A 22547-nucleotide genomic window follows, 5' to 3' on the forward strand; every position below is an offset into this window, starting at 1 on the left:
ATGTATTATAAACCCATCTTTTCATTAACTACTGATTTTAGTTTGTCTTTTTTTCTTTAAAAAACATATTTATTTATTACAGCTGGGTAGCTTTTGACAATCTTTTGCATAAACAGCAGCTATGTTGTTTTGTTACCTGTTCTTCCAAAAAGAAGTTGCACATTTTTAATTTTCACATCAAATTTGTCATAAGCTTTGTCCATAATCTCCTCTAAAGATGAAAAGTTAGAAGCTTCACTACTGCCTTGATTTATGCTGTTCAGCTAAACACATAAAAAACAAAAGAAAAGTTAAGTCTTTAAAACAGACACATGTTACTCATTCCAGTGAAGATGAAAAGATGATTCATAGGGGCTAATAATTGACATTTGGACTCTTACAGAGAAAGATTAAATCACTTCACACTTCACTTATTCTTGCTAAGTAGATTTTTTTTGTTGTTACTTCTATCAATCCACTTAATTCAAGCTATTAAAAAACTTTTTTTCACTAATCTATAGTTTTACTTATGGAATACAACTAAAATAAATAATCAGTCATTAAATCAAGTTAAATGATTGCAATCTTTCCATTTTAGAGAAACAATTTTCAAACTTCAAGAGAAAAATTATCTTCTCTTTTATTAATAAAAGGCTATAATTTTACAAAAAAGGAAACAGAAGTTCATGTATTCTGCTGAAGAAATGAAAGATACTAAATGATAAGGTATTGCAATCATGATTATCACATGAACATATTTCCTGGGGAGGATTAAATACTACAAGTACATCAAAGATACCCCAACAGCTCTGATCAAACTGCTGACCCCAATCTGTTTGGTTAGAAATATGAGAAGTTAAAAATACATTGACACAGATGATCACCCTGCCTTCTGAAAGGAAGATGCTCCAAATGACAGCTATGTTAAAAGAGAATATTTGCTTTCCCTAGGCTTATAAGAGACATCATTTACATACCTGAAATGTACCAAAGTCCAGAATCAGCAAATCTGAATTTTCATGGTAGAAACCAGTCCGTGGAACCACCAGGTAGGAAGGTTTCAGATTAATCTTCAAGTCAAGGACTTTCCTCATTTCAATAATATGAGCTAATCCTGAAAGAAAAGGAAAGGCCATGGAAATGTCAATGCTATTCACAAGCAAAAACAACTGAGACAGTCAGCATATAACAAGATGTTATCTGAAAGATAAAGCCTCTGGAATCAAGACTTCCAGAGCATTCTACTGATTTCTTACTCAACTCAATGCTCCTTCCCACAAAACATTCCCTAAATCTCCAAGCAATGAAGTGAGAAGTAATTAACTGTATCCCAGCTGAAATGTGGGCACCAACTCAAGGAAAAATCCCCATCCTACCATTTGGTCATCAATCAAAACATAAGGCAAGTGTTTGGATAATCACAGGGAAACATTTTAAGGGTTTGCCTTCACTGAGATTTGTTACTATCTTACCTGTAGCAGTTCTTTCCTTGATTTCCTCCAGTTTCATTAATGTGGCTGTTGTTAATCTTTCAAGATCCATTCCCTTACTTGTCTGAAAGAATTCTACCATTGCATTTATTGTTCTCTTAAAAAAAAAAAAAGACAAGAATTAGCATTATATAGCATTACACAACAAAAACTCAAAATCAGATCTGGACAGAGCCAAGAGAGTAAGAGCAGAGAAAGAGGAGGCAGAAACACCTGAGAGTTTTGGTTACTACTCACTGCATCATATTTTACTTCCACAGGCTGTGATTCAATAGTAAGGCTCTGGTCAGCTGTACTGTCCTCTGGGTTAACATCAAACTCAATCCTGAGCAGAGAAGATTTGCTATCCCCTATGGAAGCCACAAGAGAGGGCACAATGTTTTCTTGTCTCAGGCCTGTAACATACCAGTTTTCAAGCTTTGCTTCAACCCTAAAGAAGATGAATAGTTAAAAACACTTCATTAGGCAAGGGTTAGAATCATTTGCAAGAGAAAACGCAAGGCAGAATATTTCTGTTACATAAATAAAAAGTGTAGGGATGTTTACTACTGTGTATGGATGTAAAAAGCAGTTGCAGACTTCTTTTGGTGCAAATGGGAATTGTGGACTGAGAACTGCCCTGACAATAGTGTTGAGTGGGGCCTGTAGGAAAACACCTTTGAAGGAAGCCATTGAACACCACCAAAGCACACCAGCTTCACTCCTCCTTAGAGGTACTTATGACATAAGAAACTGATTTTCAGGTCCTGTGCCTCCACCATTAAAATCCCTAACTTTGGGAGGCAACATATTTGACCATAATCATTGTCATATGCCTGGCTCTGTTGAGATAACTGAAGTACATTTTTTTCAGAAACATAACCCTTATAAGACTATCTGTTCTACTGCTTCAGTCTTGCAAACTAAATTTTATGGCATACATTTATGTAAAATAATGTCAAAGCCCTTTGTTTCTGTGCAGCATTCAAGCTGCACCTTGAAAATTCCCCAGAATGGTTTTCAGCAAAAATATTTCAGGTGTCAGTGGCTGAGCTGGTGATGTTATGTATGAAACCTGAACTGAAAGAACTGCAAATGAAAGCCAAGAGTGCACAGATTCATTTTCCAGACACTGGCAATCTTATCCATTGACTGTGTAATCCAATAATCTTTGTTCACTATTTCTGGTGTGTCCTCTCCTAAAACACAGGAAGGTCTCAGTATCTTATGCTCAGGCTGATTTTCCACCTCCAGCACAAACACACAATTTCTCATTTCTGTAGGCAATGAGTACCACATTCACTAGCTTGGCTGGAGTGTGTTGGCCACACCATTTCACATGGCTTAGCTATCACTTCCCAAAAGTCAGATTCAGCACTTCAACACTTCTATTCAAGAACAAGGTTGCCATTGTTCATGAAAACCAGCAGACAGCATTCCCTTCCTCCTCCCATTCCATGTTATTCACCAAACTATATTATTTACAACAGAGTACAATTACAGAACACCAACAAATTTACAAGGCAATGTACAACAAGGACTACCCAAGAAAAGTGAAGAATCTGGGGAGTGGGGTGAAGAGGGGCAGAGATGTTTCTACAAAAAGAAAATACCAATCCAATTACTTAATGGCTTGTGCTCCTGGGCGCTGGGATATTTTGGTACTCAGATCAATTATCTGCACTTTTAGAGTTTCTGCCACATTCTTGTCTTCTTTAATTGTAAGAGAAGTGCTTAACAGCTTCAGTGTCACAACATGGGCAACATACTAGTGAGAAAAACAGAGGAAACTGAAATTAATCATCTCAATAAGAAAAAAATTTCAGAACTCCTCATTTTAACAAACTAAAATGTGTCTAAGTTTTTCCAGTCAACTAAGATTAGAAACTCATCTCTATGCAGAAAGCAAAGTACAGACTCTTTATGTTATTCAATGTTTACCAGTCATTTCTTTAACATAAAACAGTGTAGTTCAACAAATGCAGAGCAAATATAGTCTCACTCTTTTCAGCATTAAGAAATTTTTTTTAAACCCTGAAGCAAGCATAGCTAAACAACATTCAGTAGAGGACTCACTAGATCAACCAAAATCATTACAATCCCATTAAATAACTACATTTCAGAAGACATAGCTTGTATGTTTTTATTGTTTTTTTCTGCTAAATGTCAAGTCTTGGCCTTCCCAAGAGAGGGTTCTGACTTCCCAATAAATGCACCATTTTATTACTATATAAATCAGCAGCTTCAGAAGGATCAAATAATATTTCCTACCTGAATTTGAAGCCTTGACATTTCTTCAGGGTAATGAGAGAGCTGAAGGCATCTTTAATTTGTTGTGTGATTTGTTTTTTTAAACCATAGGTTGCTTACCTGCTTTGGCAATGAAAGGTGATGGGAGCTGTCACTATATCCAATAGCAGTATAAAGTTTAGCTTTCTCCTCTGGTGTCATTAGTTCATCAAGAGCTAAAACCAAAAACCCACACAATTTGCACCTTAGTAAATAACAATTACCACTTTCCTTCACATTTGCCTCCTACTACTTCAGCTGTGGTGCTGCATTCCATGGATTCTTCATAGTGCACTAAATTCCAGATTGCAAAACAATTCACACAAGAGTCTTCAGGTATGGTGGTACAGATGTAGCACAGAAATCAATTTAATTTTTATTACAAAAGGATCCCTAGCCCCTCATGATGAAAATAGATTTCAGGAATTTTAGTAGATCAAACCTCTGATCCAGACAGCAAATCACCAGAAACAGAATATTCCATTTGTTGCCAATTATCACTATAGCTGTAAGTGAGATATTTTTCTCCTCACCAAGGTTCTGAAAAGCTTATGGCCAATTTAGAATGCCTTATTTGCCAGCTCAATATTCAGTAAGGGTGCCATAAAATGTACTGCTTATGCCATACTCTCCTGCATAGTAGGAAGCAAAAATACTGTATTCTTTTGAATGTATAAGAAGATGTCAAATCTCCCTAATGCATTACAATCTACACTTACTTTCAGGTACCAGTGATTCTTCATCTTCTTTAATCCTAGATTCTCTTTTACCCCAGAAACCACTAAACCATCCTCCACTTTTCTTTTCTGCTTCAGTGCTCTTCTTCTTCAGTAATTTTTGTCCTGATCTTATTGTCTACAAAGCAAAAATTAAAACAAATTGGACAAAATACATAATTTATAGTATTACTATTTTTCTGTAAATAATCCATGTATTTGTGCATGTTGAACATGCATTTAACTGAGAGACAGCAACACCACAACCCAAGGAATTAAGAGATCTTTGCTCTGTCTGGTGAGTCAAAGAGAGGACCAGGGTGAGGGACATGTCTCTGTGTGTTTGTGCATGCACAGACACAAGCATGCCTTATCTTTACTTTGGACAGCTTTTTCTACACATTTCACCAGCATTTAGACTACAAAAAGGTAGGAACCATACAAAAAGACAGTAGTTAAGAGAGTACAAAAAGCATTTACATTCCTAAATCTAGTAGATTTCTTAACGTAGTAGTAACAAACCTGAGGACCAATCCTGTAGCATTTAAAACTTTTGAACTTGTTTTTGAACTGGTTTCCAGCTTGGAAATCACTTTAGCCATGTCCTGGAAAGATTGGAAACTTGTCTTCCAACCTACCTGTGCTATCATACACATCAGCACAATGTTCTTAAAAATACTATCATGACAAAACCATCCTATTTCAAGTGCTACAACACTACTGAACAGAAATTACTCCTTACCTCAACTTGTGCTTGTTGTCTTGCTAAGATTGTATTGAAGACGTCAAGTTTTCTTTCTAGGTCCTACAAAAATGAATTATCAAATTATTTGCTGATAAAACACGTTTATGAAAGGCTCTCCACTATAAATTTTCTACCAGCTCCTTCATATTTACATTCCAATTGATTTCTAGCTCTGCTCATTTCTATCACAGGTATATCCCACCCCCAGCTGCAAAGTTCGCTACAAGTTAAAATCAATGTTAGGCAGTCTAGTTTTGTTTTTTTTTTAACTAGATTACTCTTGCTCTTCATTAAAAGTATCCATGCTCACTAATCCTCAACCAAAGATAGATTGCTTTTAATGGCACTTTAGTAGTATTTTATTTTGTTTTCCACAATAGGTTACACAGAGCTTAGACTAAGAAGGTATTTTCACAGACCTCTTGTGTTCTTGTAAAACCATCAACCTGGATTACTCTCGATTATATCTAAAGAATTCTTTCATAGAGGGACTAAAACATAATTCCTCCAAAGAGAAAAGACTCATACCTGGATTTGCCTCTGTGTTTCTTCTGACAGTTTACTCTGTGTGAGCTTGTTCTTGTACACATTTTTGTAACTCTTCAGAAGCTGCCTGTGCTGTTTTATGTTACTCCATGACCACATCCGAGTACGTCTTCTGATGTGAACTTCCAGAACGCTGTTACCTGCATATTTCCACCTGTAAGAATTTCATCTCTGTGAACAACTTCCCATTTCATTGGTGCATTACAACTTACAGGTTGCAGAGGCAGTTTATTAATATGCAAACACTTTGTTCACCACTTGTAATTTGAGTAACTTGGCTTATAAAAATTTCAGTGTTCTCAACATCACTTTTGCAAAATGGACAGAGGGCTTACATTTAATGAGTGAAGAGCTACAAACCTTCATTATTGACTTCTGCACTTTTGCAAATTTGGGCTGTTACAGCACTGAGTGCACTTGAGCACTTTGAAAAAAGCCAACAAAAAGTGTATCAGTTCAAATCTACAGCTGGCACACGTTTCCCTTGTATAACATTTGCTAAGTTTTTCTTTAGCCTTTCTAAAATTACATTTTAACCTCTAGTGAGAGTATTGGCATTTTGTTCAAATTTTGGGGACTTCAGCTTAGCAAGTGAGATTTCCATCGACTGCATCTTTTATCACTTGAATCTAAGGGCTAAGCAAAGCTCTGTGGAAGTTATACCAGCATGTGAGTAGTTTTAAAAGTACTTTTAATCACAAAGGAGAATCAAGAGACTGGAGAAGACTCCAGCATCTCCCAAAGAATGCATGAATGTACACAGCTTACCATTCCCTGGCATTTTTATGGAGAGGTACATTTGGCCTAAATCTTCTGTAGGGTGCATTGCGAACCATGTAATCGATGGACTCCAGCAGGTCTATCATGCTGAGGTACTAAACACAGGAAAAAGTTTCTTAGCAAGGTTCAGGTTTTGTTTGCAGGCACTGCTCCAACTGCATGTACACCATGGCCTTCACATTCCTCAAAGGACACGGAAATTTCAGTCGATGCATTTTCATTAGCACCTGAAAGGGGACTGACTGCACCCATTCTTCTCAAAGAACAGAACACCACTTGGAAGCCCTGCTTCCCTCCAAGAACAACAGTCTGTAGTTTTACTGGCCTGCTCAGCACAACCTGCCAGGCTTCTCAAACCAACTTTTCTGTTTGTCAGTGCAGTTGCCCTCATTTTAGAGCTGCATTTACATCGGTGCACCTTACTGGTTCAGTTCTGAACTCTATATATATACACATTTAGACATCAGTAAGAGCTAAAAAGCTCTTTAGCCAACTAACTGCAAGTTATCTCTCAATAAATGAGAACACAAAATTTCTGGGGAGCCATCTAAATTACTGCCTTGATACTTCAGCAGCCTTTGTTGCCAAAGCCAGCACACTCCATTCATTCCCACCCTTGCTTGTACTTTGGCAACTCTGCAGTTCTAACACTGGATTATAATTTAATAAGATAAGGGCTACTCATGATTGCATTCTCCAGGTGAAAAGAATGCTGCTGGAAGGGCTGAATACAGATCACATGGCTCCCAGAGGGTCCACAGGTAAGAGTGTCAGAGAACAAGAATCACCAGGAAGTGATGGTTACACAGAGGGGAAAAGATCCTACACTTCTCCCACAGGTACTGCTAAACAGCTTAGAAATCCTACAGGCATATAAGCACACAAATCCCTAAGAATGTTTGCCAGTGAAAAACCCTATAGTTGATCACAAACTGAAATGGGTGATAAATACCAAACCCACTTGCCTGTGGCTTAGTGAATTCAATGACAATTCTCTGTACTTCTACATTGCAATCAATCTTTGGAGTTTTCAGCTCTACTTCTGCATATGGGTTGATATAGAGTCTTGCAGAGGCTGACACTGGTCTGAAAACTTGAAGATTAAACAAAAATGAGATGGATTTTTTACTTAAACACAACAAGGAACAGATCAAGCACATCAATAGATAACATGCATGCTCAAGCCCCATAGAATCAGGATGCAATTCTTACCAATGACAATTAAGACAGTCCTGCAATAATCAAAAAGCATACAAGCCCTAATATGTTCTATTACATGATGGTTTTTCTACAAGGCAGATAGCATGGCCATGCCTGCAGGATCAGATCAGCTGTTGTACACTAACATGCTCAGAACACTTTAGATTCACTCATTCCTAGCTCACTTACTGTACTGGTAGTCTTCAGGCTGGTGACCATGGCAGGGAATTCCTTTTTTCAGCTGGTCCTGTAAGGGGATATGATACTGTCTAACAATTGCTCAAGAGCATTACTTGTTTAGAGTTCTCAAAACTCTGAGTAGACCAACTTAAGTTCACATGTATTTTGCAGACTGTTGCAGCTGTCAATTCAAGCTGTGTATGAATTTGTGTTTTCACTTCAGACTGAGATTCAGAGAAAAAAAAGGAAAACATGCACTGACAGGCAGTGCCAAATGAACTTGGCTGTTCTTAGACCACTGGATGGTTTAAGCACTGCACAGTTTTGATTCCATCTTTGATGTTAGAACCAAGCTCACTGGGTTTAGTACATTATTTGTTAAGGACAAAATAAAACAAAAATAAAGGTATCCATAAAGATGAGCACAAAAGAAAAAGGTTAAGTAGTATTATTGTACAAGGACACACAGAATACCTTTATAAACACAATAGGTGAAAAATATATCATGTCTAAACCCTAGAGGGGTTGATAACAAATGAGGTTCACAAAATATTATTAACAATAGTGCAATGGATTAACATATGACCCTGAATACAGGGACCATAAGTGTGAGCAGTGGGGTAGAAATCAGTGTGGTGTAGTTTTGAATACTACAAGAGCCAGACAATACAGTAATTAATGCATTTTCTTTTTCTACATTACCAGTATTTGTTCACGGGAGCCATGATAATACATTTTGCTGTGTATGTTCCAATAAGCACTGAGGCTGTCCAGGCACAAAAGCTGCACATGAAAGAAAACATGCAACAAACTGCATACTCTGTATTCAACCCATCCTGCAAATATAGCTTTGCATTTGTTAAATAGAACAATAGAAAATATCAATAGAAAACATATGAAAGCAGATAAGACAGCAAATGAACCATTAGTATTGAGATGCATTTAATCTGACAATACTATTTTGAAATGATAATTGAATTGCAAGTTCTTGAAGCACACATTCATGCACATCTGTTAAACATGACCCTGGATTACAGGGGTGAGGGTGCACAAAACTGCTACTTGGCCTAATGCAGAAGCCAAGACATTAAACCCTTCCTAGATTGTCCCTCTAATTCCTTAGATCTCTGTGTACTCCTTTCTGCACAGGCCTGGGGGTGGTTCAGGAGGTGGGCAGGGAGAACAGAGAAACTGCTTAGCTCCCAGAATCCCAATTACACTAGGAATACAAATTAGATTAGGAAATGGTAATTAGACAACCTGTTGGCAATTGGTTTCCACACAGGCTTGCTGTACAGTGCATTGAACAAGGGGATCAGCATTCACATTTAAGATAAATTATTCAAGCTATGGAGTTTGTTTAACTTTATGCCTTACATAAAAAGTTATTTGTGCTCTACTTGTGCTTAAACTACATCAAAAATAAAGAAAAACAGGAGAATTCAAAAAGCAAACTATTTTCCAACTTCATTTAGAGCCCCAGGTTTACTAGTCTCCAAGATCAGTTGCTTTCCTCACATGTGTAGGACAAAACCCACGACACATTACCTTGTATATTATTTTTGCAGCTTCATTCAGAATGGAAGGTGTCCAGTTCTCGTTTGTTGTCTAAAAGTTCAAAGTGATAAAAGCAATTTTGTGCATCTTAGCTAACATATTTGTGGGTTTATCCTATGCTTCCAAGCAACAAATGCATCCAGTTTTTCTGCATACACACACATCAAGATAACATACAAAAATCTGTCAGTTTACTTTCATACTTTGACATTCAACTTCTCGTCCTACCCATAAAATGCTTAACAGCTAAGGCAAAGAGAGGTTAGCTGAAATTTTCACTCCCCATTTCTCAAAATTCCTGGCAAAACACCAAACTCTTGATCACCATGATGCAATGTTTGCCCTCATTTACTATGTCTGGATATAACCTGCCCAGTTTCAAAGGTCACTCAGATCACTAGAACAAATCACCAAGTCTCAGCAAGTGTTATGTTCATCAATCCTCTTCCCTTCTGCTTGCTCCAACTGCCAGTCTATCTGCATGAATACAAGATTGCCTTCAGTTCCAGCTGGATGCACACTGTCCCTGTATCTCCCTACTGTGTTCCTTTTCCTTTCTGCTTCTCCAAAGACAAGCAGACTGAGCACACAAGAACAGGCAGCCACACACACATTACCAGTAAACTCAGCTCGCCCAACGTCACTCCCAAGGAAATCGGGCACTGTGGGTCTGTGATCTACAAAAACAGACAAATAACAGGTATTTGTTTCTCTTGCTGCAGACACATGGAGCCTTTAAAGTTGGCTGAAATCCTAACCTGTTCTGAGCAACTTCCTTTGCTTACTAAATCTAACTGAAACTTGACTGGAACCCACGAGGATAGGCCAAAACTAATATGGCTGTAGTGTAAAGACTTAGGACTTCAATTCAAACTGAAAATTTTCTTTTGGATTCTAACATCATCAAACAGGAAAAAAAAATTAAAATTAGAGTACTACATCTCAGTCAGATATATCACTTTATGATATGCACTTCTTTGACTTTAACTTTAGTGTCTCTGAAAACAGTCCCAAAGAAAGGTTTGAGAAATACCCTATTATCCAGTGCTTTTCTTTTAAACTCAATTGTCTCATAACAAACTGCTTGGTAATTTTACTAAAGGAAGGTAAAACTAGTAATACCAGTTTGTTTCATATAAACAAACATTCTTGTTTATCAGTTAAGTGTTTTCAACAGTTTATCTTCAGACCTATCTGTAAACCCTTCAGCTTCTGCCCTTCTGGACTCTGCCCAGGACACTGAAAACGCTGTGCACCCACTGCATGCAGCAATATGTGAGAACAGACACTGCCCACATGCAGCGAGCAAGGCAGCACTGGACAAGGGCAAAGGAACATCTCTGCCCCATATCCATATTTCTGGCATTCAGTCATATCTGGGGCAAGTTATTTGAAGAGGAGCAGAAGAAACCACAGCAACTTTTTCAAGGTGGCAAATACAGCTTCTCTATAGACAGGAGAATCAGAACCTCACTCAAGTCCAATTTAAAATGAAGTCACTATGTCCCAGTTACTTACATCATCTTCGTATTTAACATGAATGCCTGTGATTTTGACTTGCACATTTTTTATAACTTGAGTTGCAAGCTTTTCTAAGAAAGTATCCTTCTTCTCCTCCTTTGGTTTGTCTAGAACAAGAATTTTTAAAAGTCATTATTTAGTGTAATAATTGCATCTTGAATTTCATTACACCAACAACTACAGCAATGTAAATTAATATTCCCTCTAAATTACCATTACAGTTTTCACTTATTAAAATTACATATTTGTATTTTTTTTCCTTTTCTGCACATCACATCTGAAAATGTGATATTAGCTGCCCATGCACAACTTAACCACAAGAAAATACAAGTCTAAATTTCAGTCAAAACAGTTTGGCACACAGCAGGTTCTGGACTAATATACTCCTTCTCCTCCTTCTAAGGGAAAAGGTTCCCTCTTAAAAGTAACTCAGTGAGGAGTTTCAAGAAGCAAATGAGTAAGACAGAGTAATTTAACACAAAATACCCTTGAATAATACATGCAAGGAGTAATATTTACAAGCCCTCATTATTTCACTATAGTGGTATCTCAGGCTGTGTTTCAGCATTTCACCTGCAGTATGGCTGGCTCAGTGAGCTGCCTGTCCTCCAGCTGCCTTTACAGCCTGCACTGCTGTGCTCAGTACCCTCCCTACAGCATGGCTATTCCAGCAAATGCCATTCATCAGCCTACCAAGCTCATACATTTTTGTTGGAAATGCTACAGATGGCTCAAGTTGAAGAAATAGTCATGGCTATAGAGAAAAATAAGGACTACAGGTTTTGACTCAACTTACTTGAGCTGTTTTTCACTTTTTACATATGCAATGCATGGTTTAAAGTTGGCTGAAATCCCAAAGCAGGTATCTAACTTTGTACATCCTACTAAAAAATGAGACATTTTTTTAAAAGCTTTCAGAGGTTCAGGAAATCTGCTTAAAAATGAAGATTTCACTACTGAACATGATATAACAGTTTCAGTCAAGAGAGCATTTGATTTCAATCAAAAAAAATTAGTCAGGAACTCAGAAAAAACAGAAACATTGTATCACTTTTACATGCCACACACATTTCCTCCTATTAACTGACTAAAAAAAAGGCAGAAGTCCTTATCAAAGCTTCATGATCTCCAAGTGCAAGGAACCCATTAACATTTTTGCAGCCCCATGCAGCCACCAGCAGCAATTTGTGTGCCCCTTGCAAAGCTCATCTTGGGTCCCCACGAGGTTTTCTCTCCAACTGCAAGGCTGTGTACAGCTGCAGCTTCCTCCAAGACCAAATACATAACACACCCACGTGGGACATGGCAATTCTTAGCCACAGGCTAATGCTGAATCCTGCATGGTTTGGTGTTTATAGACAATGATTATCCTCTTGGGGAACAACAGCAATTTCATTCCTGTTCAAATATGTCATAGCACTAAATCAGTTATTTAGAACAGAGCTAAAAGGTGATAAAAAAGATTGTTTACTGCTACAGCACCAGTTTCAGGTTTTCTTGACCTATTACTGGAATCTTACAAAAATCAGACAAAGAGATGTAACTTGCACAAGCAGTTTTTCCACCAGTCACTGTGAAATGCCACTAGTTCACAGTTCTGCTGCAAATACTGCAGATAGCTCAAATTAAAGGAACAAGCACAACTATCCAGTAAAGAGAAACAAGGACTCTCTTCAGGCTCACTGGATGCAGAGAACAGATGGACTGCAAAAAGAGCTCTCTCCAATTTATAACCTCTCTTTCAAACAGGAGGAAAAAGGTCTCACAGGATGGACAGCCAAGGCTATTAAAAACTAATCCAACAGAAGCAAAGAGCCTTAAAGTTAAAAGCCATAACTGCTACCCACCTTTTGAGTGATCACGACCTCTAAAGGGTCTCTTAAAATGCTTTTTGTACTTTTTACGCTTACGTCCTTTTGTAATGCAAGCAGTTTTTGGAAAAAGGATAAAATTCAAGTTAGTAAAGCAGAAATGTAAGAAAGCATGAGAAAATATGGAAGAAGGTTTAGCCTGTCTTAAAGCATAATGGCTTAGAAGGTCTCATGAAAAGCTTTTCAAGAATTGCAGCTGTGGTAAGCAAACAATCAGCCACTTCTCATAGTATAAAATATACATCTAGAAGAGGCTTCCACCATACAAGGACATCATTTTGAAGTTAAGATACAGATGAATGTGGAAACCCAAAGAGCACTTTTCAATAGGATTCTCATGATAATCAGCAGTATGGTATGAAAGCACTCTGAAAGAACAAATCCAGTAACCACAAAAAAGACATAGAAAAATGATGATTCTAAAGGCTGTACATGAAATTAAACTCCATATTTACACACATCTTACAAGCCACACAGTCACAACCGTTTCATGATTTAAATGATGCTCGTACTTTTCCACAATTCTGAAGAAAACCAGTTTGGTGAGTTGCACTGTTCCTTTTCCTCCTCTGGCCATCCCAGCAAAAATAATTCAGCAATAATGCTGCTTGTGCTTATCTTTATGGGGTTGGAGCATGAGCAGGGTGTATCCCACAAAGCAAGAAGGAAGCAAGCATAACAATGTACCTAACCTAACCACGGGGAACACCTTGATGTCATTTGCAAGCCTGTTCAAACAAGGGAGGGAAATTGCCTGCCAAGATTTCAGCCTGTCTTGCAGGTAAGGTGATAGGCTGGTCACTAGATAAATAATAAAAAGGAAAAACTAGACAAATAGAAACATTTTATTTTACATAGTTCCTTTTAACACTAGAAGTAATCCTTTATAAAGGCTACTTGAAAAAGACAGCTTCCTTCACTTACTATTGAATTTGCAGGTCTCAGGCTTTCACTCCCATGTATGACAAAACTAAGGAAACAGGCTATTCCACTTCTTCACCCACATCTACTACTATGGAGAAACTGGGCACATTCCTACACTAAATGTAGGTTTTAAGCTCACTTGAAACCTGTGCTCAGACAATAGCTCAAGGAAGAAACTTTGGCCAAGTGTAAATTTCTGAAAATCATGTTTCAGAAGTTAAAAATAAAACATGGACAAAAACCAGTAATTCCCCTGAATTTCAAGGGAAGCTGTTTCCTTGCCTAACTTGAGAGCAATGCAAATAAAGAGAAGCAGGAGAAAGCATGCTAATGCCTTCAACCTGCTAGAGTTCATTTTGTCTGTCCATGCCTTCAAGACAGCCTGGACTTCCTTTATCTTAAGCCCAGAAACATTAAGTAAGGGTAATTACTCTCCAAACAGCTAAAGATGGTGTTGGAAAATCACATTGTCAGCATTTTATTACATTCTTGAGCTCACACATGACTGATGGAAATCTAAGTGGTCTCCTAATCTTCTGAAACAGCCACTCAATTAAAAAGGGACTAAGTCATTGCAAGAATCCACATTCATTAAATCTTATTTCTAGAACCACCAGTATGTGGATATTCACCAAACAAGTATTGTTTTCTCACTTCTCCATTTGGCTGCTTTGGAGAGGGGGGAATTTCAAAACCTCAACTGCCTGTTCATCATGCATGTGTAACATGTGACTGACCATGCATACCCACCAGGCTTGGTGTCCTTGTAAACCAGGCTCTCCAACCCATACAAGGAATCCTGGGAGTGGGTGCCTTGGTCCACACGGCAGCAAAGAACCAAAGAAATGCATTTGGTTTAAAAGAAGGAAATCAACTCATGATTTAATATTAAGGTCACCAAATCTGTATGACACAGCAGTATTTCCATTACAGTATCTGAGAGCCCAATTCACTTCAGAATATCTACTTTCAGTGATTACCTACATAGGGAAATCATGCAATTGACATTTTCTCTTGTAACAGCAGAAGACCTGCAGCCTCTGGTCTCCATGTATGAGGTCTGACAGAGACAGAGTGTAACAGCTTAGAAAAAAGAAAATAATTTCATCAGCTTGTGTCAGCAGTTTCCACTTCCCCCTCACACAACGTTACCAACACAGTGCCATGACTATTCTGCTCAGTATTTGAATAGCATCTCAAAAGAAATTATCTCTAGGCCTATTTATACTCTTAAATCTAAGGACTGAATCAAGAGTCTAAACACGTTAATATAAATCAAGTATTAATCAGAAAAAAATTCCTGAACCTTGACAACTTTCTGTTCAAGATATTTCCTAGCTTTTCAGCAGCTATTGTGTGCTCTTAAAACCTAGAGAGAGAGCTGAATTTCTGAGTATTTTATGGTTCAGTAGGGCTACATGGGCTCCAAGATTTCTATATCTAGCAAAAGCAAAGGATCTGCTCATGCAGGACTCACAAAAGTCCTCTTGAGTACAATATTCTAGTACAGCACCACAAACACAAATGGCTACTACTGAAATATGATCATAGGATAACAGAACTTCTCTAGTTAGAGTAGAAAATGATCCAATTTAAATGTTCCTCTTGCTTTTCTTTCTCAAGGCTTACAGTTTAAAACTGCAAAACATGACTAAGTCTAACTCCCATTCTTTATATAACCAGCTGAGCTACAGAAGTATCATTTTTCTATGATGATTTTTTTCAGAAGCATTACAAACACTGGATGTAGTAAGTTTTTCTTGAGAAAGGAAACTGCCAGAGGCACACAGACTCATCCTTAAATACATGAAGCTCCAGAATGGGAATTCCTCAAGCAGTACCCATTAGGTTAAGTTCATCTTATGACACTGTTCTTTCATCCTATTGCTCCTGGTGCAAAGAGCATTGGCTGAAGCACTGCTGCTGTACAGGATCCACGTGCTACATAACTGAGGTGAAACTCTACCAACATTCCTTCCCCTCAGTATCAAGTGATGGCTGCAAAATTCATTCACTGGAGTTGTCTTAGCCCTCATATATTTTCTGGCATATTAAAGACAAGAAATAAAGCAAAGCTCCTTTCTTCATTGCAGCAGAAAGATTGTCAGATTGCCATTTGAAGGGAACTGCACATGTACCTCTCAAACACAGAGCAGGACAAAGGCCACAGACTGTCCCATAACTGGGGAACTAAATGGGCAAAAAGATTACAAACAATCTTTTTTCCAGGTGCTGAAAGCATCATCTCTTTCCCAGTAACTTTTCCATGAGTTGCAGTATTACAAGTATCATAGAAATGCATCTTTAGAAGCATTACACAAGCCAACAAACAGTCTCAATTCAGACAAACCTTCAGGGATAACTTTTTCCTCCAACACATGTAGTTACCTGTCACTGGTTCTGAGCTTGGTTTCTGTCCAAACAAGCCCAACTGATACCATAATTCTATTAGAGGTATGGGTTATGACAATATAAGCAAACAGAAAAAAAAATCACCACCACAAAACAAGTGAACAGGACTTAATTGAGAGCTTAACACCTTCTATGATCTAGAGCAAAAGTTGAAGGTTCCTAAAGGTTCCTGTTTGTGCTCAGTTGTTCTGTTGTGTCATGAATTATTTCCTGCTCACAAGAGTCTCATTTCCCAGACCAGTCCAAACTCAGCACTTCATAAAAGCACAGCAGAAACTGAAACAAAAGCATTATCATTGCAGTAAAAGTTTACAAGCCTTACCTTTCCCCTTCAAGGTTCCTTTCATCAAAGAACACCCTATCACATGCACCTCTAAAACACACAGTTAAACATCTCTCTAGCATTAAATTAAGGTGCTAAAGTAAGGTAACATTACCCTCACACAATGTACTTTCTATTGCTCTGTATGGTCCTGTTCCCCTAAAGCAGCAAGGAAAAAAAAACTAAAAGACATACCAGATGAATAAATTCCCATTTCCCATGAAAAGTGACCAGATAAATGAATGGCAAACAAACAACATTTCTTTCAAGCTTTAGATTAAAAAGATTTTTCAAAGCACAGTAGTAAGATTAGCTAGGTGCCTGAAAAAACAAAATTTGTTAAGTCAATTAGAAACCAGGAGTTTTCTTTCACAGCACAGCTTAAGTCCTCAAATTCCAATGGAGATTTGCATTATTAACTCAGTACCTTTTTCTGCTGCCTTCTGCAGGGCTTCCTCAATTCTTGCCAGTTCCTTTTGTTTATTATCCTGCAAGTATTTTTCTTCCTTCTCTGCATCATATTTAACACCTGGAAGCCAAGTTGGGAGAGCATTAATCCTAAATCTCAAGTTATATAAATGCATTATCAAGCAATGCACACCATATACAACATCCTGTTGCAAAACACCTTGTTTGAGGGAAAGGCTACTCTTTTTTCATTGCTGAACACTGCAGCCAGCCTCCAAAACTGCTGGATTTACACAATTATGCACTATTTCACAGGAAGAATTTTTCGGTGGAAATTCAGACTCCTAAGAGTGGCCTGTGCAATATAAGACAGATTTTTAAGTTCTTCTATACATGTATTTCATGCTCCAGGAACCTGCAAGTTTTCTCATCACACCAGAGGTTCTGATTTCAGAGAAAACTAAAAAAGTTCTTTGGCCTTCTTCCCTCTCCCTCCAACAGTACAAATGGAATTATTACTTTGACTGTTATAATTTAGCAACAGATAAACAGCTAAAGATCTAAACCATGCCACAAAGCTGGATTCAGGATAAGCACGTTTTAGAGGAAACTTGGCTGTTGAATTGAACTTGGAATGGATACAAGCAAGGATCTCCATAAAAGCAACAGGTGCTGTTTTCTCCCACCCTTCTTCTGCTAACTTGCCAGCATCTGTGTAGAAACTTCCCTGAGGGAGCAGAATGTAAAAATGGTGGCTCACATGAACTACTTGCTATTCTAGACTCATTTACATGGTACCCTTGGATATTTTTCCCTTCCATGATTTAACTGTTGCTGAGAAGTTGACATACTTGCTCCAGGAACTATCAGAAGATACAAGCCTTCTAGAGTTGCAACAACTGCCTCCCCATAGAGATTCTTCCAAGGAATCTTCAGAGTAAGTTTATCTAAACAAAGCAGATACAGTTACATCAAAACAAACATCTCACTCAGTGCTTGGTCCAAAGAACACCTCCAGCATTAAAGAGCACTAATCCTCTATCTTGATGTCCTAAACCCCTTAGGTTAGGAGAAACCACATGGACATGACATTAAAGCCCTTGAAGTGATAAAATACATACACAGGAAACACAAGCCATGATTTTAAGCAAAAAGTTGCAGTCTGAGTCAGAACACTTCAAATCAAAACCTAAGATCATGACTGAAGTTCAGTTCACTGGGACGAATATGACTTTCCCAGGAAGGAGAAGAAAAACTACTACACATATATATCTCCTACAAATGTTCCATGTGAAAAAGCAATGCTGACCACCAGGGAAAGAGGCTTACAAAAAACAAAAAAACTAAGAGTTCCTGAACCTTTGGCATATTTGTCAGCTTCTCTGTCTACACTGAACAGGTCCCTTGAGCGTGCATGTCTCCAGGAAGAACCTCTCAGATGTGCTTTTCATATCAATCTGTAAAGTTACACAAACAGGGTTTGCCAGATAACATCAATGGCAGTCAAGCTGAATTTCTATGCCAGTTTCAACAGTGAGTAAAATTACACTTAAGAAATCTTGATAAAAGAAATTCAGGGGCAAGATTGACCTTACAGCCTATATTAAAATTTCCATTGCAATAGTTGTGTTGGAACTAAAACTTACCTATCTGACCAACTTTTATTCTAAAAGGTACATCCAGTTCACTCTGTAAATGACCAAAATAAAGTATTAAACAGAAGAAGTAGTAAAAATCAAATTTATTTAAATTACATTTGCAAAGTACTTTATTTACATACATAAATTAAAAGCTACTTCTTTTCTACTGGAAAATAGAAAAGGAAAAGAAGGAAAACAGGCCAGCAGCAGACAGGCAAACTAGAGGAAAAAGAAGAACTGGACCATATCATATTCCTTTGATCCTTTCTTTGTCAAGAAAGTGTAGGCTACTTCTCTAGCAGGGGTGTTCAATAGTGACCCTCTTGTAATTACTTGTGCATGGAAATCTAACACATTGCAACTGTAAGGCTGTCAGAACCACCCCTTACTTTATGTTCTTGATTTGGTCTCAGCTCAGGTCAGTCACACACATGACTCTGCATTTTTCTACATCAGAACTGCTGGAATCTGAATCAATCCCCCTAAGAAGGAAAGGTGTGTACAAAGTAACACTTCTTTCCTTTCTTAGCTCCTAGACATGAAGATATTTGTAGCAATAGATCCAAAGTACAACAAAGCCATCAGGAATGGAAGAAATGGACAAGCAAAAATGAAACTTTCAAATAACAAAGAGAAGCCAGTGAACAGGTCATATAAACACCCAACGTGTTTTCAATGCACAGAAGAGTAACAGTTCTCTTTAGTGAAGTTGAAACACATTAAATTTTGGAGTAAGATTCTCTCAGAAGTACAGATGTTCATTAGCCAAATTAAAGAACATGAAAATTAGCCAAGTCATTTGTTTTTCCAGACAAGAGTATGAGGACTTAATGCAAGTTACTTCTCATTTTTCAAGCACAGCTTTTCTCTGTTCAGTAAAATGAGCAAAATTAGAAGGAGTTAACCAAGAACTTACTTCCTATACCAGTCAAAAAGAACTCAGTGTATCCTTCAGTGAGACTACAGTGAGCAAGATTTTATCCTAAGCCTCAGTCTTTAGACCCATAAAACCAATTTGAAGTTATTAAGATACTTACCAATGCATTCTCCTTTATTTGTAAATTGTCAAGAGCCACATTACCTGTTTAGAAGGGAGAAATACAGAAAAAATTACTTCAAGTATTACTTACAGTAGAAGAAGGAACACAACCACAATCCTACAAAATACTTATGAATAAAACCTGAAAACCTTATTCCAGTTACAGAATAGCACAATAAATGTGCTGAACTGGAAATATGTAATTCTGTAACTACAAATATGTAATTTGTAAGAGCCACTAAACATGGGTTAGAGAAAAAATTTCAGTTGGAAGAGATGATAAAAACATCACCAACTCAGACGTCCACATGTTTCTACTCTATTAAATACACCCACAAGATTAGGAAGTCTTTCTTATTACTCACTTAGTGTGAATGACAACTGCAGTTCTAGCAACGTAGGGTAGACTTGGACAATGGTATTTTGTTTTTCATGATTTCACATCAAAGAAAAATCATGAATCACAGAGCCACAAAAACACATGCCTGTTTTCACAAACATTAACTTTTCCTGACGCAGACAACGTAATAGGATTTCTAAATGAAACGCTGTCACAGAATCATGCCCGAGGAAAGCCCATATAATATACCTCCTAGTGCTTTAATGTCAGATTCCTTAGAGCTATATTCCAGTTGAAGTATAGGTATTAACATTGCATAAATGCTAAAATACGTACAACCATGACGAGCAAAAATAAGGTGATGACCTACCTAGGGAAGGCACCTAAACCAGCCAGCTTCCCTAGGCAGCACTTCAGCTGCTTGTCTGCATGACTCCAGCGGAGCGAACGGAAATGTTTTGATACATCCACCGAGAACAGCTACTCCACGCACCTGCACTATCCCGGCAGTTTAACACGCATTATTTACACCGATAACTGAAATAAATACTCGGTTCCCCAAGCACCGCTGTTGAACACGCATTGTTTACACCGATAACTGAAATAAATACACGGCTGCCCAAGCACCGCTGTTGAACACGCATTGTTTACACCGATAACTGAAATAAATACACGGCCGCCCAAGCACCGCTGTTTAACTCGCATTGTTTACACCGATAGCTGAAATACACGGCTGCCCAAGCACCGCTGTTTAACTCGCATTATTTACACCGATAACTGAAATACACGGCTGCCCAAGCACCGCTGTTGAACACGCATTGTTTACACCGATAGCTGAAATACACGGCTGCCCAAGCACCCCATCAGCTGCACCGGCACCCCGCGCTCCCGCCACCCGGGGCACTGCGCCATGAGCCCGCCCACAGACACAACAGCACCATCGTGCTTCCACCCAGCACCCGAGAGAAGGAACAGGAGAGAAAACAGGGGGTTTATCGCTGCTTTCCTCCCTCGAAGCGCTCCGAGGCCAGCGCCGTGCGCCCCTGCCCCCGCCCCACAGACCCACGCGAGGGAGGGGGCGCCAGGGCCGACGGGCACACAAGGAGCGACGGTGCTCCAAGGGAGCGGGGACTGTGCGGCCGCACACCGACCGTCTGTCCGTCCGTCCGTCCGTCCGTCTCGGAGGGCCGCGGCCCCGGAAGTCGCCTCCTGCTCACAGGGGGCCTCCATCCCACCGCCCGCCCCTCAGAGGGGTCGGTTCTCCCACGGCCCGCGCACCCCTCACAGGGCAACCGCGGCCAGCGAGACCCTATCCCCGGTGACTCCGGCGGCCCGGGAGCGGGAGAGGGAAGGGGCTCCTTACCCCCCCATATGCCCAGCTTGAGCTGAGACTTGTTCAGGTTCTCCACATAGTCGCCCAGGAAGCGGTTTAGCAGATCCGCCACCACTGATTCCAGCACCATGGCGTAGGCGGCCCCTCAGCCGCGGCCGCCGGCTGGGAGGGGAGCGGAGCGCAGGGGAGGGGGCGGCGAGCGCGGCGTGACCCAGCGCGGGCGCGCCCCCGGCAGTCAGCTGACGGGGCGGGAGCGCAGCCCAGCGCCTGCCGGGGTGCGGAGGTGGGGGGCGTGGGGGCCCTCGGAGCGGCGGAGCGGCGGCAGTGCCGAGCACGGACAGACCCCGGGCGGCTGTGGGGGATCCCGGACCCGCCGCCGGCGCTCGGAGCCGCGGGGCCGCACGAGCGCGCGGAGCGGGGCGGGGTCGAGGCGGCGGCACACGGCGCCCCCTTGCGGCGCGGATCCGTTGCCGCAGCCGCGGCTCCCCCGGCGCTTCGCGGGGCGAGGAGACCGCGTGAGGGAGGAGCGGGGTCCCGGCACCGCGCCCCGGCTTCTCACCCGCAGGCACCGTCCCGGCACCGCGCCCCGGCTCCTCAGCAGCCCCGGAGAGCCGTGCGGGGGTGCGGGGAAGGCGGCCGGCCCGGCGGCCCTCAGGTCCCCCTCAGGCGGGTCCCGCCGAGAGCCGCTCCGGCACCGCCCGTTCGCCTGTGTGGGCCCGCGGCGTTTGGGGCCCTGGCGGTGCTGGTGCCATCCCAGGGCGAGTTGTTCACGTCAGTTCAGCTGGCATTGACGGGACCTGGGTGTGCTCACAGTGCCTTAGAAAACTATTTCTGCTTTTAAAACTGCTAATTAAACTGTTTAAACGGTTAATCTTGCAGTTCAGGAAGGTCACAGAGGAAGTAAAGACAAATGAGGAAAAAATCTCAAAGCCCAGATGTTTTGGAGATAATAGCACTGCAGAGAATGTATGTAGGAATGCTGCTCCATGTGGTGAACCTGCAGGTAGCAGCATCAACCCTGGAACAAATTTTTAAATCTCTGGGGTGCTAATCTCAAACTGGTTCTGTAAAGTCATTCTGAACTCATAGGAGCTCAATTATTCATGGAAGCACAGCACTCGGTAGCTCGAAACGGCAAATTCAGTCTAAAAATGTATTCCAGAGAGTAGGAAAACAATATTAGCAATAGGATTCACCCTCAAAAGTATGTGAAAATAGATCAACACCACATAAATATGACACGGTGAGACAAATATTGCTTTAAATAGCGTTCAAA

General features: G+C 40.0%; 1 protein-coding gene across 1 annotated transcript in view; it reads right to left on the reverse strand.

Moving 5' to 3' along the window:
* VPS13C (vacuolar protein sorting 13 homolog C) overlaps positions 1-21447 on the reverse strand; it is a 76924-nt gene extending 55477 nt beyond the window's left edge. The window contains 23 exon segments of the mRNA XM_036389308.1: positions 137-263; positions 957-1093; positions 1452-1566; positions 1707-1899; positions 3074-3216; positions 3819-3913; positions 4457-4592; positions 5196-5258; positions 5727-5898; positions 6513-6619; positions 7490-7617; positions 7914-7971; positions 8607-8687; positions 9453-9512; positions 10079-10138; positions 10980-11089; positions 12830-12895; positions 14528-14590; positions 16939-17040; positions 17771-17866; positions 18566-18608; positions 19597-19640; positions 21302-21447. Coding sequence (XP_036245201.1) covers positions 137-263; positions 957-1093; positions 1452-1566; positions 1707-1899; positions 3074-3216; positions 3819-3913; positions 4457-4592; positions 5196-5258; positions 5727-5898; positions 6513-6619; positions 7490-7617; positions 7914-7971; positions 8607-8687; positions 9453-9512; positions 10079-10138; positions 10980-11089; positions 12830-12895; positions 14528-14590; positions 16939-17040; positions 17771-17866; positions 18566-18608; positions 19597-19640; positions 21302-21401 — 2299 coding nt within the window. The 5' untranslated portion in view covers positions 21402-21447.
* Between the last annotated feature and the right edge of the window lie 1100 nt (positions 21448-22547).

This window comes from Molothrus ater, chromosome 13 (genome assembly GCF_012460135.2).
Source record: "Molothrus ater isolate BHLD 08-10-18 breed brown headed cowbird chromosome 13, BPBGC_Mater_1.1, whole genome shotgun sequence".
In the NCBI taxonomy this organism is placed as follows: domain Eukaryota; kingdom Metazoa; phylum Chordata; class Aves; order Passeriformes; family Icteridae; genus Molothrus; species Molothrus ater.